This window comes from Corella eumyota, chromosome 2, assembly GCF_963082875.1.
Source record: "Corella eumyota chromosome 2, kaCorEumy4.1, whole genome shotgun sequence".
Taxonomy (NCBI): Eukaryota; Metazoa; Chordata; class Ascidiacea; order Phlebobranchia; family Corellidae; genus Corella; species Corella eumyota.
The window spans coordinates 13,361,129-13,378,804 of NC_137491.1; the positions used below are offsets into that span (position 1 = coordinate 13,361,129).

General features: G+C 32.8%; 4 protein-coding genes across 5 annotated transcripts; all 4 read left to right on the forward strand.

Moving 5' to 3' along the window:
- The first annotated feature begins 41 nt into the window (after positions 1–41).
- LOC145742455 (uncharacterized) lies at positions 42–1,439 on the forward strand. Its single transcript, XM_082560233.1, has 3 exons — positions 42–144; positions 253–645; positions 743–1,439. Exons 1-3 carry the CDS (start codon positions 131–133, stop codon positions 1,437–1,439), a joined length of 1,104 nt encoding a protein of 367 aa, XP_082416359.1. The 5' UTR covers positions 42–130.
- Positions 1,440–1,750: 311 nt separating this feature from the next.
- On the forward strand, positions 1,751–9,132 carry LOC145741452 (FSD1-like protein). 2 transcript variants are annotated; one of them, XM_082559043.1, is made up of 13 exons: positions 1,751–3,249; positions 3,656–3,717; positions 3,916–4,143; positions 5,924–6,025; positions 6,136–6,158; positions 6,293–6,414; positions 6,480–6,707; positions 6,839–7,030; positions 7,219–7,326; positions 7,549–7,715; positions 8,003–8,093; positions 8,363–8,493; positions 8,620–9,132. In XM_082559043.1, the coding sequence occupies exons 1-13, from the start codon at positions 3,087–3,089 to the stop codon at positions 8,692–8,694; spliced, it is 1,692 nt and encodes a 563-aa protein (XP_082415169.1). In that variant the 5' UTR covers positions 1,751–3,086; the 3' UTR covers positions 8,695–9,132. The 2 variants fall into 2 exon arrangements, with proteins under 2 accessions (XP_082415169.1, XP_082415170.1); XM_082559044.1 differs by having other exon boundaries at positions 3,671–3,717.
- A 3,552-nt stretch (positions 9,133–12,684) lies between these two features.
- LOC145742456 (uncharacterized) lies at positions 12,685–15,078 on the forward strand. Its single transcript, XM_082560234.1, has one exon. The coding sequence runs from the start codon at positions 12,685–12,687 to the stop codon at positions 15,076–15,078; it is 2,394 nt and encodes a 797-aa protein (XP_082416360.1).
- An 83-nt stretch (positions 15,079–15,161) lies between these two features.
- On the forward strand, positions 15,162–17,375 carry LOC145742457 (uncharacterized). Its single transcript, XM_082560235.1, has 3 exons — positions 15,162–16,606; positions 16,724–16,869; positions 16,972–17,375. Exons 1-3 carry the CDS (start codon positions 15,162–15,164, stop codon positions 17,373–17,375), a joined length of 1,995 nt encoding a protein of 664 aa, XP_082416361.1.
- Positions 17,376–17,676: the final 301 nt, after the last annotated feature.

Sequence of the window (17,676 nt, forward strand, 5' to 3'; positions counted from 1 at the left end):
ATATAATGTTAGTTGGATTCTCGTTTGATCACAAGTTAAAGATTTTTAGTTTAAAGTTAAAAATTAGAATTACTACAACAATAATTTTTATTCATTTTGAGTTCAGTCAAATATTTGCTCCGAAAAAAATATGACTTCGATTGGGTATGAACTTTTTGATCATTTACTAAGATATTCAGAAATATTTAAAATCTAAAATTATTTCTAAATTATTTTTCATTGTATTATTCAACTTGTTTTAACTTTTTGCAGAAAATGTAATATAACTTTAACAACGTCACCAGAGGACTGGAAAATTATTCGAGAATGTTACGTCCAATCGTTTCGTCACTATCCCCTTTATAAATACATGGTACCAGATGAATCGAAACGTGACAAATTCTTGCGGGCATATTTGGACGCCAACTATGAGGTTACTGTGGAAAGCAATCAAGGGATTTTATTGGCTGTGAGAGCACATGAGATAAATAATAATGGCGTCGAAGCTTTGGAAAGCAAGTTAAAGGTAGTTGGTGGAGTAGTTTTAGTACCACCTGCATTAGACGGTCGTGGTTGGGCAACAGCTGATGACGAACTTTATTGGAAAGCATACCAAAAGTATAACCTTGCTTCTATATCAGCAGAAGGATTTCGACGTGTTAAAAGGTAAAGTTTTTTAATTTTTACACATTTTTGTACTTTTCTAAAATTTCTTAATGGAGACAAAGTAAATTAGTAACAAAAAGATTTTATAATTGAACAGATATGAAGCATGGGAATCTAGTAAAATAGGTCAAAAATTAATAGGTGCCAAAATTCCAGCTTGGAATGGATTTTTTTGTGCGCTTAAACCTGATTACACGTCAAGGGGCTTGGGTTCGGCAGTCTACAAACATGCAATAAATTTAATGAAACAATACTGGGTCAAACAACAAAGCGACCAACCCGTCTCAGAGATTAAATTACAAGAGAATAGATTTCGAGATGTTCATAAACACCCAGAAAAAAAGTTAATGCGAAGGTTGTCGGTAGGACTGTTTTGTAAATTATCTGATATCACCGAATGTTCTTATTCAAATTCTACAACGTTTAAAAGAGAAATATTGCGCAAAACGAAATTTAGCTTTAATGCTCTACGAGTAAACTCTCAAACCCTAAAACCTAAACTGATTTCCAAAAATGTACCCAATAAACGAATCGATCCGTTGGTTGTGGTGGTAACACATAGTGAAAGAGCCGCTAACTTTTATAAATCAAATGGGTTTCAACCTGTTGCAAAACTACCTTACGTTGACAATGTAGATGAGAGCGTGTCCTTTTTTACATATGTTCTTGTGCTAGACCCTTTTAAAACAGGCGGGCTTAACAAGTTTAGTTTGGCTTTAAACACAAACACAACTGCCAATAATTATTATTTTAATGAGATTTTAAACAACAATGTTAGGTCATCATATAATTAAATAAAATTTTACACCATTTGTTTATATATGAAAACACTATATATTTTTTTTATTTAGTCACGGATATGTTCCTTGCAAATAATAAAACCTTTGTAACTTTTTTTAATTTTTGTTTTTCTAAATACTTGTTTTTCTATTTATTGTTTTCTGTATTGGTGCTAATCTTTCTGTTATTAACCATGCTCCCAGTTTCTTTATTTTTCACTTTTTCATTTTCCGGTTCTTTCATTTTTTCGTTTCTTCAATTTTCGTTTCTTCATTTTCCATTCCTTCATTTTCAGGCGACCCATTTTAATAAAATAAACGTAAGTTTAAAAGAAGTTCTTAAAACTGACATATAACGGTGGCCAGATGGGAGTAACAAATAAACTTGTATATTTTTGAGTCAGTGGAGCAGCCAGCAGGGACAACCGGGTACTTATAAATAATACAGGATCAAATGGATTGGATAAATTGGATCAAATGTATATCGAATGGTTATCGAATGAACCTTCAACCTTACTGCCCAAAGGTTTACTTTAAATGGCCTTGGTCTGATTTACGTCAACTATGGTGGTTACTGTCAGACTGTCATCTGGTCATGCCATGCGATAGTCAGATTAGTCGTAAAATTTTGCAGGCCAAAAGCACCCCTCTTTAATTCGTTTTAAAAAACGGTTTTTGAAACAAAAATTAAAAAAAAAATAAATATTCCAAAAACCAACATATGTCATTAACGTGACAACCAATAAAAACTTTTATATATACAGTATTTTATGCAAAATTTTATTTTGAATATCGGTAAAATATGGTCTTACGCTGACTTTATACACGGGAATTTCATCGCTGACTCCCTGCCGTTTTTTTGCAAGACAAATCTTTTGGCAACTCTTTAAACGTTTAATTTGTTGTGATTTAGTATATAAATTTATATACATTAAATGCCAACTGTATATATCTACGCGAAAATAAAATTTCTCGCGGTAATTAAAATGCAAAATCCCTGCTGTTTTGAAAAAAAAATTTTGTCTTGGCCGAAGTGCCTTGGCCGAAGTGTCCGGGGGCCGAAGTGTCTGGTTACCGTGTTTTAGTATATCAATTTATATACATTAACACGGGCAACAACTAATAACATATTTATGCACATTCTTCAGTGTAAAAAATGAAAAATGAAAGCTCTATTTTCTTCAAATATTGTTTGGAAAGGCGGCACTATTTGGCAAAATACGAGATATCATTATGCATTGTCCTCCATCACCTAAAAGCGCGCGCTTTCAAAATTAGTTTTTTATAGGTTTTAGTTTGTAAAATTAAAAAATTGACACGGCAAAATAAAGATAACATATTTATGCATAATCCTCAGTGTAAAAAATGAGAAATTAACGCTCCATTTTCTTCAAATATTGTTTGGAAAGGCGGCACTATTTGGCAAAATACGAGATATCATTATGCATTGTCCTCCGTCACCTAAAAGAGCGTGCTTTCAAAATTAGTTTTTTATAGGTTTTAGTTTGTAAAATTAAAAAATTGACACGGCAAAAGAAAGATAACATGTTCTTGCACATTATTATTTAAAAAAAATATTAATTTACTGCTTATTTTGTTTCAAATACTGTCTAAAAAACTGTATATAACTACGCAAAAATAAAATTTCTCGCGGTATTTAAAATGCAAAATCCCCGCTGTTTTGAAAAAAAAATTTTGGCCGAAGTGTCCGGGGGCCGAAGTGTCTGGTTACCGTATCAACCACAAAGAAACTTACTTTGTTATTATATTAAAAGCAACAACAAATCAACAACACCACAAAACACTTGGCTTCACTATATTAGAAGTAAGGCCTTATTAACCTTTTGTTTATTTAAAATATTTAATAACCACTTGATATACATTTGGGACCGGGTACTGGGACAACTAATTTATTTGCATACCATATGACCATCAGGCCATGGATTTTTATGTCAAATTAACCTAAGGAAGGGCAATACTAAAGGAAGGGGGTGAAAAGAAGGAGTGGCTCAAGGAAATGTATTTTGCAGTCATTTTTAGTTAGCTGCAGAAATTGTTACTTTTAGCATTAACAATTTATGCTGGTTAATAAATATGACTGCAAAATACTTTCCCCCTTGGCTCCTCCTCTCCTTTTTTAATAGCTTTCATTTTCTCCCTTCTTTAAGTGTTACCCTTGAGGTAGTTTAAAAATGTTAAATGGTAATTCTATTATTGTGTATACATTGCAGTTTATTCTTTAACAGTTTCTAACTATTGTAAACTCCTAAACGAAAACATGGACATGCAAAAGGTAAATATTTAATTTTGAATGTGTTGTGTTGTCAGCTTGGGTATCTTATTTATATTATAAGCTAAGCTGACTGCTTTTGGATGCGAAGATTTTCATATTAACTAATACAAATACCTCTTAAATTTTTTTCTAAAAATTAAAAATGTGTCTATACGCTAGCCTTTTAAAATTTTGAATTAGATAATAAATGTGTTATAGGAAGCTCTTTTACGAATTATGAATACATTAAATCAGAAATATGAAACTGCAAGTGCTTTTCAAGGGAATTTAAATACGGATTTACAACTTCTTGATGAATCCTATGAAGCTAGTATATTGGATTTAAAAAAGGAATTTGATACCCTATATTTATGTTTACAAAACAAAAAAGATGAAATGGTATTAAAAATTAAAAACGAACAGTTAAAGAAAAAGAATTTAATGCAGGTTTTAAAGTCTTTATATATTTTGCATTTTTTAACATTTGTATATGGGCAATTCTCATTGGGAAAGTGTTTTTAAAAAAAAAATTAACTTAAATTATTTGTTTAATTAACTTACCTGTTTCTTTGGTTTTGATATTTAAAGTTTAAATTTAAAAAAAAGTGATTTTTTTTTTAAATTTAAAATGTACAAATTTTTTTGCACTTTTATGGCTATTTTAAGCAATAATTTTAAGTTAATATAAAAGTTACAAAACAGATTACAACAGATTTGTAATGTGTTAGTATAAGAGGTTTAAACATATGCTTAACATAAGTTAAACAACAAATTCTATATTACAATTTAAAAATCAGCAATTTTTAAGTTTTTAACTTGTAAGAATATAGGTAATTCCGTCACCGAATTTACATAAAAAGTTTTATAACTTGAAATTTTAATCAAATACAACTTTTAATATTTTTAATTCTCTGATTTTAGTTGTTAAGTACTATAAATAAAAACTAAACTTTAATGTTCCTTGTCAATTTTATCTACAATAATGGTAACGGAATTACGGGTAACGGAATTACAACATCAGAGATTTTGTAGAAATGCTTATTCTGCCTGGTTTAAGTGATTTAAAATAATATAATTATTTTTATAAGTAAAAAAATGAAATGGCATTGTAATATAATATCCATTTTTTTTAATTTTGTGAGAAGGTAGTTTTGAAATTTATAAATTAGTTTTATGGGTACATATATTACTAAATAAAATTAAATAAAAATATTCATAGTTAACAAGTTGATTTTTAACTGATATTTGGCATATTTAAACAATATTATAACCTATTTTACCCACTAGACTTATTGTTTTTGCATAATTATTCATTTTATTTAGGTGTAACAAATTGTTTCTGCGACATCAATTTTATTACTAATTTAGAGTTTAGGGATTTAGAATTTTAAACATGTTATGTTTGTTTGTTAATTTAATTTTTGGAGTTATGTTTGTAGTTTTTGTTAAAATGGTAGTTAGGAATTTTAAAATTTGGTTTGTTTATTTCTGTTTAAGAGTTTATTTTAAAAAAAACCTAGTAGTTTTCAGTTTTGTAATTCCGTTACCAAGATTTTTTAAAAAAATTTTTAGTTAGGTTTGTTTCTTATTTTAACAGTACCTAAAACTATTTTTTTTAATTTTATCTGAAATTGAGTAAATTTAAGACTGAAGTTACATGCCAAAATTAGACAGTGTCTTTTTGTTACTTAAAGTGTAATTCCGTTACCAAGTTTTTTTAAGTTAATTTGTCAATAAATAAATATTTTTTAAACCCCAACTAAAAGAATTTGGTATCTTTTTGTTGCTTTCAATAAGGACAATTATTTACACATGTTTAATTTAAGTTAATTTTTATAAAATTCAGACGAATTAGGATTAAGTATTACCCAACTTTTTATATCTAATTTATTGGCGTAATTCCGTTACCAAACATTTTTCAATTTTTAAGAAGCATAGAAGTTGGAACTGGACTTCTATGCTTATAAAAATTTAGAATGGCAATATATGGGTTGTTTTAACTTAAAAAATGATTTCAATTATATTAAAAAAAAAATTATAAGTTCGTAAACCACAGTAATTGTAATTCCGTTACCGAAGAATTGCCCATATATATATGAATTTTTTAGCCACAATTTTTTTCGTGTTTCTTTTTTTTCGTTTTAGAATTTTTTAGTTCGAAAATATTTTGTTTTTAAAAGGATTAAAAAAATTTTATCAATTATTGATTGTTAAACCTTTTTCTCAGGTACAGCTCAAAAATTATGAATCAGCATGTACAGATGCAAATGAATTAATTTCTTTATCGAAAGATGCCATGGCATTGGATAGCAGCATTCAATTTAATAAGGTCAAGTTAATAAAAAAAGAGATTTCATTTTATAGGCAATTGCTTTTTTAAAAGTTTTTTTAGTTATATTGTTTGGGTTAGTTATTTATGTTTGCTTTATATATTTTTAGGTTGCACTGTCAATAAAAAACAGGTGTGTAATAAATTTATTTTAAATATATATATATAGGCCTACTTAAAATCTATTGTTTATTTTTGCTAGTTGATGTTCTAAATCTGTACAAAAATAAATTATTTTCTAACAATTTTTTCATGTTTTTTTTATAGAATAACTATGGCACCAATTTTTCGTTTGTCAAGTAGTCAAACTATCACAGAATTAAATTGTCACCTGGTTGTTGATTTAACTAGGGAGGTTTCAATATTAAACAAAATGACCTTTCTTCCAGGTAATGTTTAAGTAGTGGTAACCTTACTGGTCAAAATAATTTAATCAAAAATATTCAAATTTTAGTTCCATGTACGCCGCTTTTTTCCCAAAACTTATGCCTGGTGTCTAACAATAAAGTTACATGTGAATGGAGTTTACCTGATAAAAAAACTGTTGAGGAAAAAGACAGTTCCTCAACTTTTGTTGAGTTTTTTTTGTTTCAATACAGACAAGTTAGTTGCGACCAGGGCAACCATGATATCCCTTGGAGAAGTGTTGATAATGTGGAAAAATTAAATCATACAATTCAAGGTATTATCTTTTGATATAACAAAATTAACTGTTTTTTTTCTAATACTACTGTACGGGTATTAAAAAAGTAAAAACACTTCTCTTTTACAAAAAACTAAATATATATATATATTGTTTTCTTTACTTTTTAGGCCTCATCTTTGTTGCTCCATATATTCAAGTGCGTGTTCAGGCCTGGAATAAGGGAATAAAAGGAGCGTTTAGTTCGGTTTTAACCCTTGCGACATCAGCTTTCAACTTCAACCTTGACCCTGATGCAAGGCATGCAAATCTTAAAACAACTGGTCCATACTCAGTTAGTTGGGACCCAATAACTGTTAAAAGTAAAATATACAACTTAGTTAGTTTCATTTATAAGAAGACCAAAAAAATTACCTTTATTTTTTTTAAACAAAATGTAAAAAGTAATTTTAAATGAAATAATTTTTTAAGAACTAAATCCTATATTGGAAAGCAAATAATAATAATAATCTTTACAAATACAATAAGCTGTTATTTTTTGTTGTTGTAGGAGCAGAGTCACGAATTAAAAGTAGTTCAAGTACATCATCGCCGTCAAAATCAGGCAAAAAATTGAAACCCACTGACCGGTTTATTGGTGAATCATATACAATTTTAGGTATCTGTACATACGTAATTTTAGATTTTTTTTATTTATACATAAATGCCAAATATGTATACAATATTATAATTGTTTCTTAGCTACTTGAAATGTGAAACTAATTTTAATTTACTACCTTGCAAATAGTTAAGTTTTTATTTATTTAAAAAATACTTTTTTTGGGGAATATTAAGCGTGTGATGTTTATAAGTTTATTTTCCTGTCAATATTTTAAAAAAGGTGACAGAAGTGTTTCAGATGATGATGGTGATGTATATTTCGAAATTTCACTTGACCCCCAATGTAAAACATTTAGTTTTGGAATGACATCACCACAACTTACAAGATACGATCAGCTTGGACGAACTCCACATTCATGGTGTCTTTATGTATCAAAATGGATTCAGGTAAGAAAAAAGCCTATGGCATTACCTTTGGAAGACGTTAAAAATATTAAAAAAAAATAAGAAGACGTTAAAAATAGCCTATGGCATTACCTTTGGAAGACGTTAAAAAAATATGCACATTATATCTGTAGCCACATTCCATACTTAATTTCCTTTTAATATTAGACCTACAGAAAACATTTCGAAATACAAACTGTATGGTTGTATAGTTTTACTCTTGATGTAAACTATAAGTTTATATGCTACAATTTTGACCTAATATAATTTTTCCTCAAATATGTTTGTAGAATTCCTTTGTTGCAAAACATAATAACAAGATAAAAAGCTTGGAATTTGATGTTCCTAAACGATTTGGAATATTTTTTAGTTCACAACAAAGTATGTAAATACCTATATTTTTGTAGAAACATATGCTATAATAAATGAAATATTGAATTGGTGGTAAAACTAACATTATTTAAGCGATCGATAGCAATGATCATTATAGTACAACTTTAATATTTATCACTTATCTACAATTATATTTTCACTGAACCATGTTAGTTGAAAAATGTCAACACTACATGTCAACAAAATGTCAACACTACATGTCAACACTACATGTCAACACTACATGAAAACAAAAACTTAACAAAACTTTTTTTTAGACCTTCTATCTTTTTATGATGCAAACTCCCGAACATGTTTATATACTTTTAAACAAGTTAAATGTTCTCAACTTTTAATCCCTGGTTTCTCGTTATGGTGTGGTTCTTTGTTAATACATACGGGTTTACAGGTAGTAAATATACTATTAATATATATTTATATGTACAATCTAAGACTGTTTTTTTTTAAACACAAGTAATTAACTATAAATTCTGCTTAGGTTTAAAAATAGTTAATATCAGACTTTATTTTTAAGGTTCCAACTTGGGTGCAAACATATTTGGCAAATTTACCAAAAGACAAGACATTGTCTACTTTGCCATCTGAATAAAAAATAAGGCGATTTTTTATTCAGATAAAACGTTTTATCGTTACTGTGTTATTTTTAATGTAATTTGGTTTTTAGATATTGCTTACATGCAATCATAGCTGTTTTATTAAATCATATAATGCATTTCTGCTGCAAGATATTGTTATTTTGATTTAGTGTTGTGTAACCCTTTTAGTGTTTTATTCTTTACTTATATTGGTGTGTTTTGCTGGTGCAATTATATTTCAATTCATATTTATCCTTTTTTCGTACTTGGTGCAATCATTTTTTTTTAATTTTTGATGTTGTAATACTGTGATCTGCCTAAAATTATTATATTTGTTTAAGTCATGACGTCAAGTCCCTAAAACTTTTAATTATTATTAGATCTAGTTTAATAAAAACAACGTTATGTGAATATTTTGTTTATAATTAAAGTAACCAACTATGTATAAAAAGTTTTAAGGAACATAATTTAATAATAAGATTTAAATATATTTTAAAATATTTTTTATTAACATTGTGATTTTACTACCAGAATAGATAAGTAGTTTTGCAATTTTAATTTTAAAGAGATTGTGTGGTCGCAGGGTTTCTTTTTTAATTATGTTGGAATTTTTTTAACTTGCACGAGAAAACCATTATTTTTATAATTAGTGAAATAGTTTTCGAGATATCGGGATTTGAAGTTAAAATATTGTAAAAAGGGGAATTTCCTACGCTTGCGAGTCACGTGACGCTCGACGATCGTCGTAAGTTTATATGCTGGCTTACCTTATTAAAAGCTAATTTTTAACTTAATACAGCAAGTCTAAGAATTTAATAATTGTTATCACTTGTAAAATATTATAGCAACAGTTTGTACATAGCATAGAATATCTTTGCTTACTAAACTTTAGAAACCTTTTCGTGTATGCATATGCATTTTTTATATTTTAAGTGTTTTTTTAACATTTTTTAATAAAATCGTCTTAGTAATCTGTTAAAAAAACCTTCCTTTAATTTTTTTGCAGGTCACTTTTTGTATATACCTGACCATATGGGATAGATCTAATGTTTTAGTAAGTTTTAACAACAAGTTTTAACAACCCTGTTTATTAGCAAGTTTTAACAAACCTGTTTATTAACTGTGATAAATAAAATTCCGATTTAGGTTAGTTTGGTACCTTATATTTTATATTTCAATGAAACTATTTAAAAAACATAGTAGAACAGAATTTTTTTATTGAGTTTTGGGGTTTTTGTCGTACTTGGAACCGACTATAGCATTTCTTAATAATTTTTTTTTGATGCTAGATTTTAGTTACCCTGTTTTTTTTTTGTTTATTAAGTCAATTATATGTTGCACAAGTTATTATCTTAGCTTTTTATAATAAATCTAAAAGAATTTTATATATATATAATATATATATAAATTTACCTTTGATGTGAAAATGTCGAATGTGCGACCCAAACATAAAATAACATTAGTTACCTTGACCCAGTCTCAAGTTGCCTTTGGCAGTTCAGCCTTAAGGATATTCTAGATAATAATTGTTCGTTTTTCAACCGCTGATTAAGTATAGGCTCAGCAGGAGTTTATACCTTTTAAAGCGCTTTAGCATAAGATCACATGGGGATCGAACCCAGAGTTCAGCGTATAATATTTATTTACATGTTAAAATGCACAACACAATAACTTAACATTAAATAATATATATTTGTAAGATATTGAACCAGTGTGAATTTATCGTCGTATACTTTTACGCTTGACCAATTTTATGTTCTTTCTTTAGCCAAGTATTGTCAGAGATAAGATATAAATTTAGCGTGTTAGTTTTATCTGTTTTAATCTAGTCTAATCCTATGTTTCTTTTTATGTACCTTGTGTAAATTAAGTATAAATGATAAACTGAATTACCAAGCCAACGAGATTTTACCATACCGATATATTGTTTAACTGGGCTTTGTCTTAAAATAGTTTGGTAAGCACGTGTTTTATAATGTTTTCAATACTGTTTATTTGAGTGTTTTATAATGTTTACTGTTATCTTAAGATAATTGTGTAGGGTATTTTGTATTATTAGTAGCTTATATATGTTTCTTTGTTTTAGAAACCGTATTTTTCACCGATCTGTGTGCACCGTTTTTCGTTATAAGAATTGTGTTGAAATTGTGTTGAACTATTGTTGCGTCATATGAAGGGCTAACAATAATAAGTTCAAAGAAAGTTAAACTGGTGTGATTGATGTCTAAACGAGTTAATAACTATAACTAAGTCTGGTGTTGGTAATTGTTTATTTCTGCTACTCGTCTGAGTGTATCAAAGCCGCACTTACTGCAAGGACGACGTAACATCGTTTCAAACTATTTTAAACTATAGAGTTTAATTTTAGTGCCGTTGAGCACGTTTCAGACTACTGACTAAATATGGAATCAAAAGATGCTGTTGTAGAGCTATTGGGCTCACTACAAGACAAATACAACCGAGCAGAACAGTTTATGGCAAAACCTGGCAATGAGCTTAAGTTTAGGGAGTTGTTGAAGGAAGTTGACGCTGAATTCTACAAAGTGATGAGCCTTTGTGATTCAATGACCTCAAGCCAATCAATGCCAGAAACTGTGTCTAAGAAAAAGGATTGTAAACGGGTAAAGGCTGAGTTTGATGTTAAGGTTACTCGATGGCTGGCAGATTATATTGGTGCTGAGAAAAACAGTAGTTTGTCGCCCGAAGAATTGTTTCATCTGGAACATTTAAATAGACCACCAAGTATTTGTTCTCGGTCGTCAAGTTCTAGTTCATGTAAAAGTTTGCGCCGCCAGTCAAAGGTGAAACTTAAGTTGGCATTGTTAGCCAAACAGCATGCTCAAGAAAGAATGTTGGAGCAACAAGCAGAGGCTGAGCAAAAGGCTGCCTCTGAAATGATAGAGGCCGAACAAAGAGCTGCCTCTGAAATGAGAGAAGCTGATCGCAAAGTAGAGTTTGCTCAAGCGGAGTCTGATGCATGGGATGACAATGTATCTGAGAATGAAAGCGTGTTTTCAAGCCAGTATACAGATGCAAGATTGCCAGCAACGATTAAGATTGATTCAGTTTTACCCCAACCAAGTCCGAATACTTCCAAAAATGTTTCAATTCCCACAAATAAGGAACAATCCGTCAAGCAATCAATACAAAATCAAGCCACTTCGCAACCTATTTTGTATTATTAGTAGTTGTATTATATAGGAAAGATTTTTCCCCTTTGATAGAAAGGAAACCTCTCAAACCAATAATTCAAGTACAACAATCAAATTATGGAGATTTCAAGCCCCAATTACCCAAAGAAACCCCATACTTTTCAAGGTCGCCACCAATTCCACATTCCAAACCCCACTACTGTCCTTACCCTGAGGAAGTTTATTCTGCCCCAGCGAAACCTCGAATGACCGTTTCAGCTCGCAATAACACAGAAGTTAAGAGAATATTACCAAATCCGGTGATTAAAAAATTTGATGGAGACCCAATGAAGTACACTTCCTTTATGAGTTCGTTCAAAATGCACATTGCAGATAATCCTCATGTTGAGACAAACGAGCTGCGTCTGTTGTTTTTGATTCAACATTGTTCAGAAAAGGTGTGTCAGACTATTGAACATTATACTGGAAGAGATGGATCCGGATATGCCTTAGCTCTAAATAGGTTAGAGTATGACTTTGGGCAACCTCATGTTATAGCAAATTGTTGTGAGAGGTACATTTTGGAAAGCCCTAAGGTAAAGGCTAACGACCCCGATGGTTTAATGTCGTTTTCCATTCTGTTGGAAAAATGTGTTACTTCAATGAAAGAATTAAAAGAATTTGCTAGTCTGAATTCGTTTAGGACAATGGTTCAAATTATCGACAAGCTACCTGAGAGTCTAAAGAAATAGGTTTGTCACCAGACAGTCTGAAATAGCTAATTCTCTGTATGGAAAAGCTGTTTATGGTCAAAGCAGCTTAAGAAGCACTGGTAACAACACAAGGCGTCAAAGGTTATCCGCTTGCAATGCTATGTCTGCAGAAGCGATACCCAAGGAAATCAAATTATCCCAGAATCCTGCTTGTGTCTGTTGTAAGAAATTTCATTCCCTTTCTAACTGTTCAGAATTTAAAGGAATGTCATACCGAGATAAAATAAATCTTGTTAGGATGAAGTCACTTTGCTTTCGCTGTTTGTGTCATGGACATCACATTGGTAACTGTGAAATCAAAGCAGTGTGTGAAGTTAAAGATTGTGCTGCAAATAATCATCACACTTTGCTGCATAAATTACAAGTTAGTGCCGAATCAACATCACGACAAAAGGAGATATCATGTTCTACGATTAGAGCAAATGAAATTGCTGGGAATGGTGTCTACTTCAATGTAATTCCAGTGAAGGTGCGCTATCAAGACAAAGTGGTCAAAACATATGCCTTTTTGGACCAGGGTTCTTCTGATTCCTTTTGTGAGCATAAACTGATTGAAAGTTTAGGTGCTACTGGATCTCAGAAACGTTTAAAGCTTAAAACCATGACTGATCAAGCAAAGGAATGTCTAAGTACTTCAGTTCGTCTATCTGTCGGTTCTTTAATTGATGAAGAAGTCAACATAAATCTACCAGAAGTACTGTCGATTGAAGAAATACCCATTAAGCCAAACGTTAAGCCGACAAAGAGAACGCTTAAGATGCACAAATACCTACAAGATATTGAATTACCTGAAGTAATTGGAGGTACTGTTACTCTGCTTATTGGAGCCAATGTCACAGAAGCCTTTAGAGTTAAAGAGACTCGCTTGGGTCCATCTGGTTGTCTCGACGCCGTGAGAACAACCCTTGGTTGGTCCCTGTTTGGTCCGACGTTGATTGCCAGGAAGCCACTGGACAGGGAAGCTGTGGTGTCTCAGGTTAGTGTCCAGGAAATTGAGAAGTGTGAGCTGCTAAAACCTCCAGATCGTTATGTAATGGCCAATGAACTAGAAGTTGCAAATTCTAGGGAAGATAGAATTGCCTTCAAGCAAATGAAGCAGTCGGTCAAGCTAGTAGACGGCCATTTTCAGCTCCCGTTGCTTTGGAAACATCAGGAAATAAGTCTGCCTGACAACCTTAAAATGGCCGAGCGTCGTCTCGAGAGTCTGAAAAGGCGACTGGTTCGAGATAAAAATTTACACCAAAGGTATTTGGAGGTAATGTCCACATATATTAAGAAGGGCTATGCGAAAGAGGTGCCTGCAAAAGAACTTGAAACCAGTACTTTAACATGGTATATACCTCATCACCCTGTTATCAACATACACAAGCCAGACAAGCTACGCATTGTGTATGATTGTGCCGCAAAATATTGCAACATTTCACTTAACGAAACACTCATGAAAGGTCCTGATCTGATGAACGGTCTGGTTGCAGTGCTGACTCGATTTAGAAAGGGCCCGATTGCCTTGGTTGCAGACGTAGAAGCAATGTTTCATCAAGTGAAAGTAGAGCCTGGGGATCGTGACGCGTTAAGGTTCTTATGGTGGTCTGAAGGTGATATGACAAAGAAGGCAATTCCACATAGAATGACGGTTCATCTGTTCGGTGCACGTTCATCACCAAGTTGTGCATCATTTTGCCTCAAGCAAGTTGCAAGCAGCTTTGGATCTGGTTATTCTCAAAAGCCAGTCGACGTCGTGCGAAGGAGTTTTTATGTTGATGATTGTCTCACTTCGGTGTCAAGTGTTACAGAAGGAATTCAATTAATTAAAGAACTTTGTGATATGTTGTCAAAAGGTGGTTTCAACTTGACGAAATGGCTATCGAATAATGAGGATGTGCTAAAATCTGTTCCTGAAGAGCAAAGGTCAAAGACTGTAACTTCCATGAGTTTAGATGATTGTGTTGGTGATCGGGTACTCGGAGTCTACTGGGATGTGTCCAAGGATGAGTTTCAGTTCAAAGTGTCATTGAAGAAAAATCCCTACACGAGACGAGGACTACTTTCCACAGTAAACTCACTGTTCGACCCATTAGGATTTGTAACTCCAGTTACACTTGAAGCAAGATTGATAATGAGAGATCTGTGTTCTCAGGATCTAACTTGGGATGAAAATATTTCTGAAAGTGACTCTAGAAGATGGGAAGAGTGGTTACAAGGGCTTCCAAAGTTAAGGGCGATTTCGCTTCCTCGCAGTTTTAAAGGATCTACAGATAGGATCACTGAATATCAACTGCATCATTTTGCTGATGCTTCAATGCAAGCTTATGGAGCTGTGTGTTATCTAAGAGCCATTGATAAATTCAATAATGTGCATTGTTCGTTTGTGATGGGGAAGTCCCATATTGCTCCACAGTCTAGCACCACGAAAATATTTCTGAAAGTGATGAAAATATTTCTGAAAGTGACTCTAGAAGATGGGAAGAGTGGTTACAAGGGCTTCCAAAGTTAAGGGCGATTTCGCTTCCTCGCAGTTTTAAAGGATCTACAGAAAGGATCACTGAATATCAACTACATCATTTTGCTGATGCTTCAATGCAAGCTTATGGAGCTGTGTGTTATCTAAGAGCCATTGATAAATTCAATAATGTGCATTGTTCGTTTGTGATGGGGAAGTCCCATATTGCTCCACAGTCTAGCACCACCATACCCCGCCTAGAACTTCTTGCTGCAGTTACTGCTGTTCGATTAGATATCCTGGTCAAAGAAGAGTTGAAGTTAGCCAATTGTTCATCAGTGTTTTGGTCGGATTCAACAGCGGTCTTACAAAGTATATATAACGATCATAAAAGGTTTCCAGTGTTTGTGGCAAATCGACTTGCTGAAATTGAAAGGTCAAGTAACATTTCAAGTTGGAGATATGTTCCTACAAAGTTAAACCCAGCTGATGATGCAACACGTGTTATTACCGCAAGTGAATTTCTGGAATCTGGAAGATGGTTGTCTGGTCCAGATTTCTTAGCAGAACCACCAGAATGCTGGCCACCACAACTGGATAAACTACCCAAATTGCCTGATGATTTTCCACTATTTGAGAGAAAGTTTCCTGTCAGGGTAATGTCAACCCTTACCATGGAAATAACGCCAACGGATTATTTTATTTCATATTTTTCATGTTTCAACCGGTTAAAAAGGGCCACTGCATGGATTTTGAAATTCAAATGTTTTCTGGCTAATAAAAGAGAGGCCAGTTTGGATAAAGTTTTAATATCCAGCAGTTTAAATAGATCTGAGTTGTGCCAAGCGGAAATTGAATTGGTGAAGTATACCCAACGAACGAATTTTCCTGTTTTGATGAAAATGTTGTCTCAGAAAAATTTAAAGCTGAAAAGAAATATGTGTTCGAAATCAGTCTACAATTTAAGTCCTGTGTTGATGAATGGCATGCTTAGAGTTGGTGGAAGACTAACTAGAGCAACGATTGACTTTAACTTGAAACATCCGGCCATTTTACCACATGATTCACATTTAACAAAGTTGTTAATTGATTGGCATCATCGCAAATCAGGCCACTCTGGACTAAATTATACATGGAATTCAATTCGAAGTTTTTATTGGATCGAAAAGGGAAGCTCTGTTATTCGAACTGTCATTAATCGATGCCTGCCCTGTCGTCGCCGAAGCTCTAGTAATGGAAAGCAAATGATGTCAGATTTGCCAAAGGCTCGTTTGCAGGTTAATGAGCCACCTTTTAGTTACACTGGAGTGGACTACTTTGGGCCGCTACTTATTAAGCAAGGCCGAAGCCAAGTAAAGAGGTATGGTTGTCTTTTCACATGTATGACAACACATGCCATACACTTGGAAGTAGCTCACAGTCTGTCAACTGACTCCTTTATTTCAGCTTTAAGGAGATTTATTGGAAGAAGAGGACGAGTTAATGAAATGTTTTCTGATAATGGCACTAATTTTGTGGGTGCTGAAAGAATTCTTCGAGAAGCTATTCAGGGCTGGAACAGGCGTCAAATTGAAAATTACCTGTAGCAACAGGAAATAACTTGGACGTTTAACCCCCCTGCTGCAAGCCACTTTGGAGGAGCTTGGGAGCGTATGATCAGAACCGTTAGAAAAATATTGTCATCACTTTCAACTCAAAGAATTCAAACTGATGAAATGTTACACACACTGTTTGTTGAAGTAGAGGCAATTGTGAACTCTCGACCTTTGACCCCGCTAGCCTTTACGAAAGGAAATGCAAAGGCGTTATCGCCTAATGGCTTACTTATGCCAAAGCCAACCCATGGTTTGCCCCCTACTTTAACTACTGAAAGGGATTGTTACGCTCTGCAATGCTGGCGAAATACTTAATATCTAGCAGATGAGTTCTGGAGGTGCTTTGTTAAAGAGTATCTGCCATTGATAACTTCACGTCAAAAATGGCATGTGCGAAAACGCAACTTTATGGTCAACGATATTGTTCTTCTTGTGGATAACCTAAGCCCACGTTGCCAGTGGCAACTTGGTCGGATTACAACAACTTATCCTGATTCAACTGGAGTGGTGCGATCAGTGTCCGTTAAGACTGCAAACAATGAGGTTAAGCGACCGATTGCAAAATTGTGCTTGATCGTCGAGGCGGATGAAGGGTTGTGCGGTGAACCCCCTAACTGGATGCAAAATGACCAACATGGTAATCCAGGTTCGCTAGAGGAGGTTCAAGTGGGTCCAGGTTCGCTAGAGGAGGTTCAAGTGAGTCCAGGTTCGCTAGAGGAGGTTCAAGTGAGTCCAGGTTCGCTAGAGGAGGTTTAACAAGACATTGAACAATAGTAGCAAAGATGCTAAAAAATTAGTTTTGAAAACTAATCGAACTTTTAACTTTAGTCGTTAGCGACTGGACGCTAACAAAGGGCGTTAAATTGACACTTAATATGTAGTTTGTTTGTAAAATATGTTCTTCTGGGGTTACATATTTGGGGGGAGTGTAAGATATTGAACCAGTGTGAATTTATCGTCGTATACTTTTACGCTTGACCGATTTTATGTTCTTTCTTTAGCCAAGTATTGTCAGAGATAAGATATAAATTTAGCGTGTTAGTTTTATCTGTTTTAA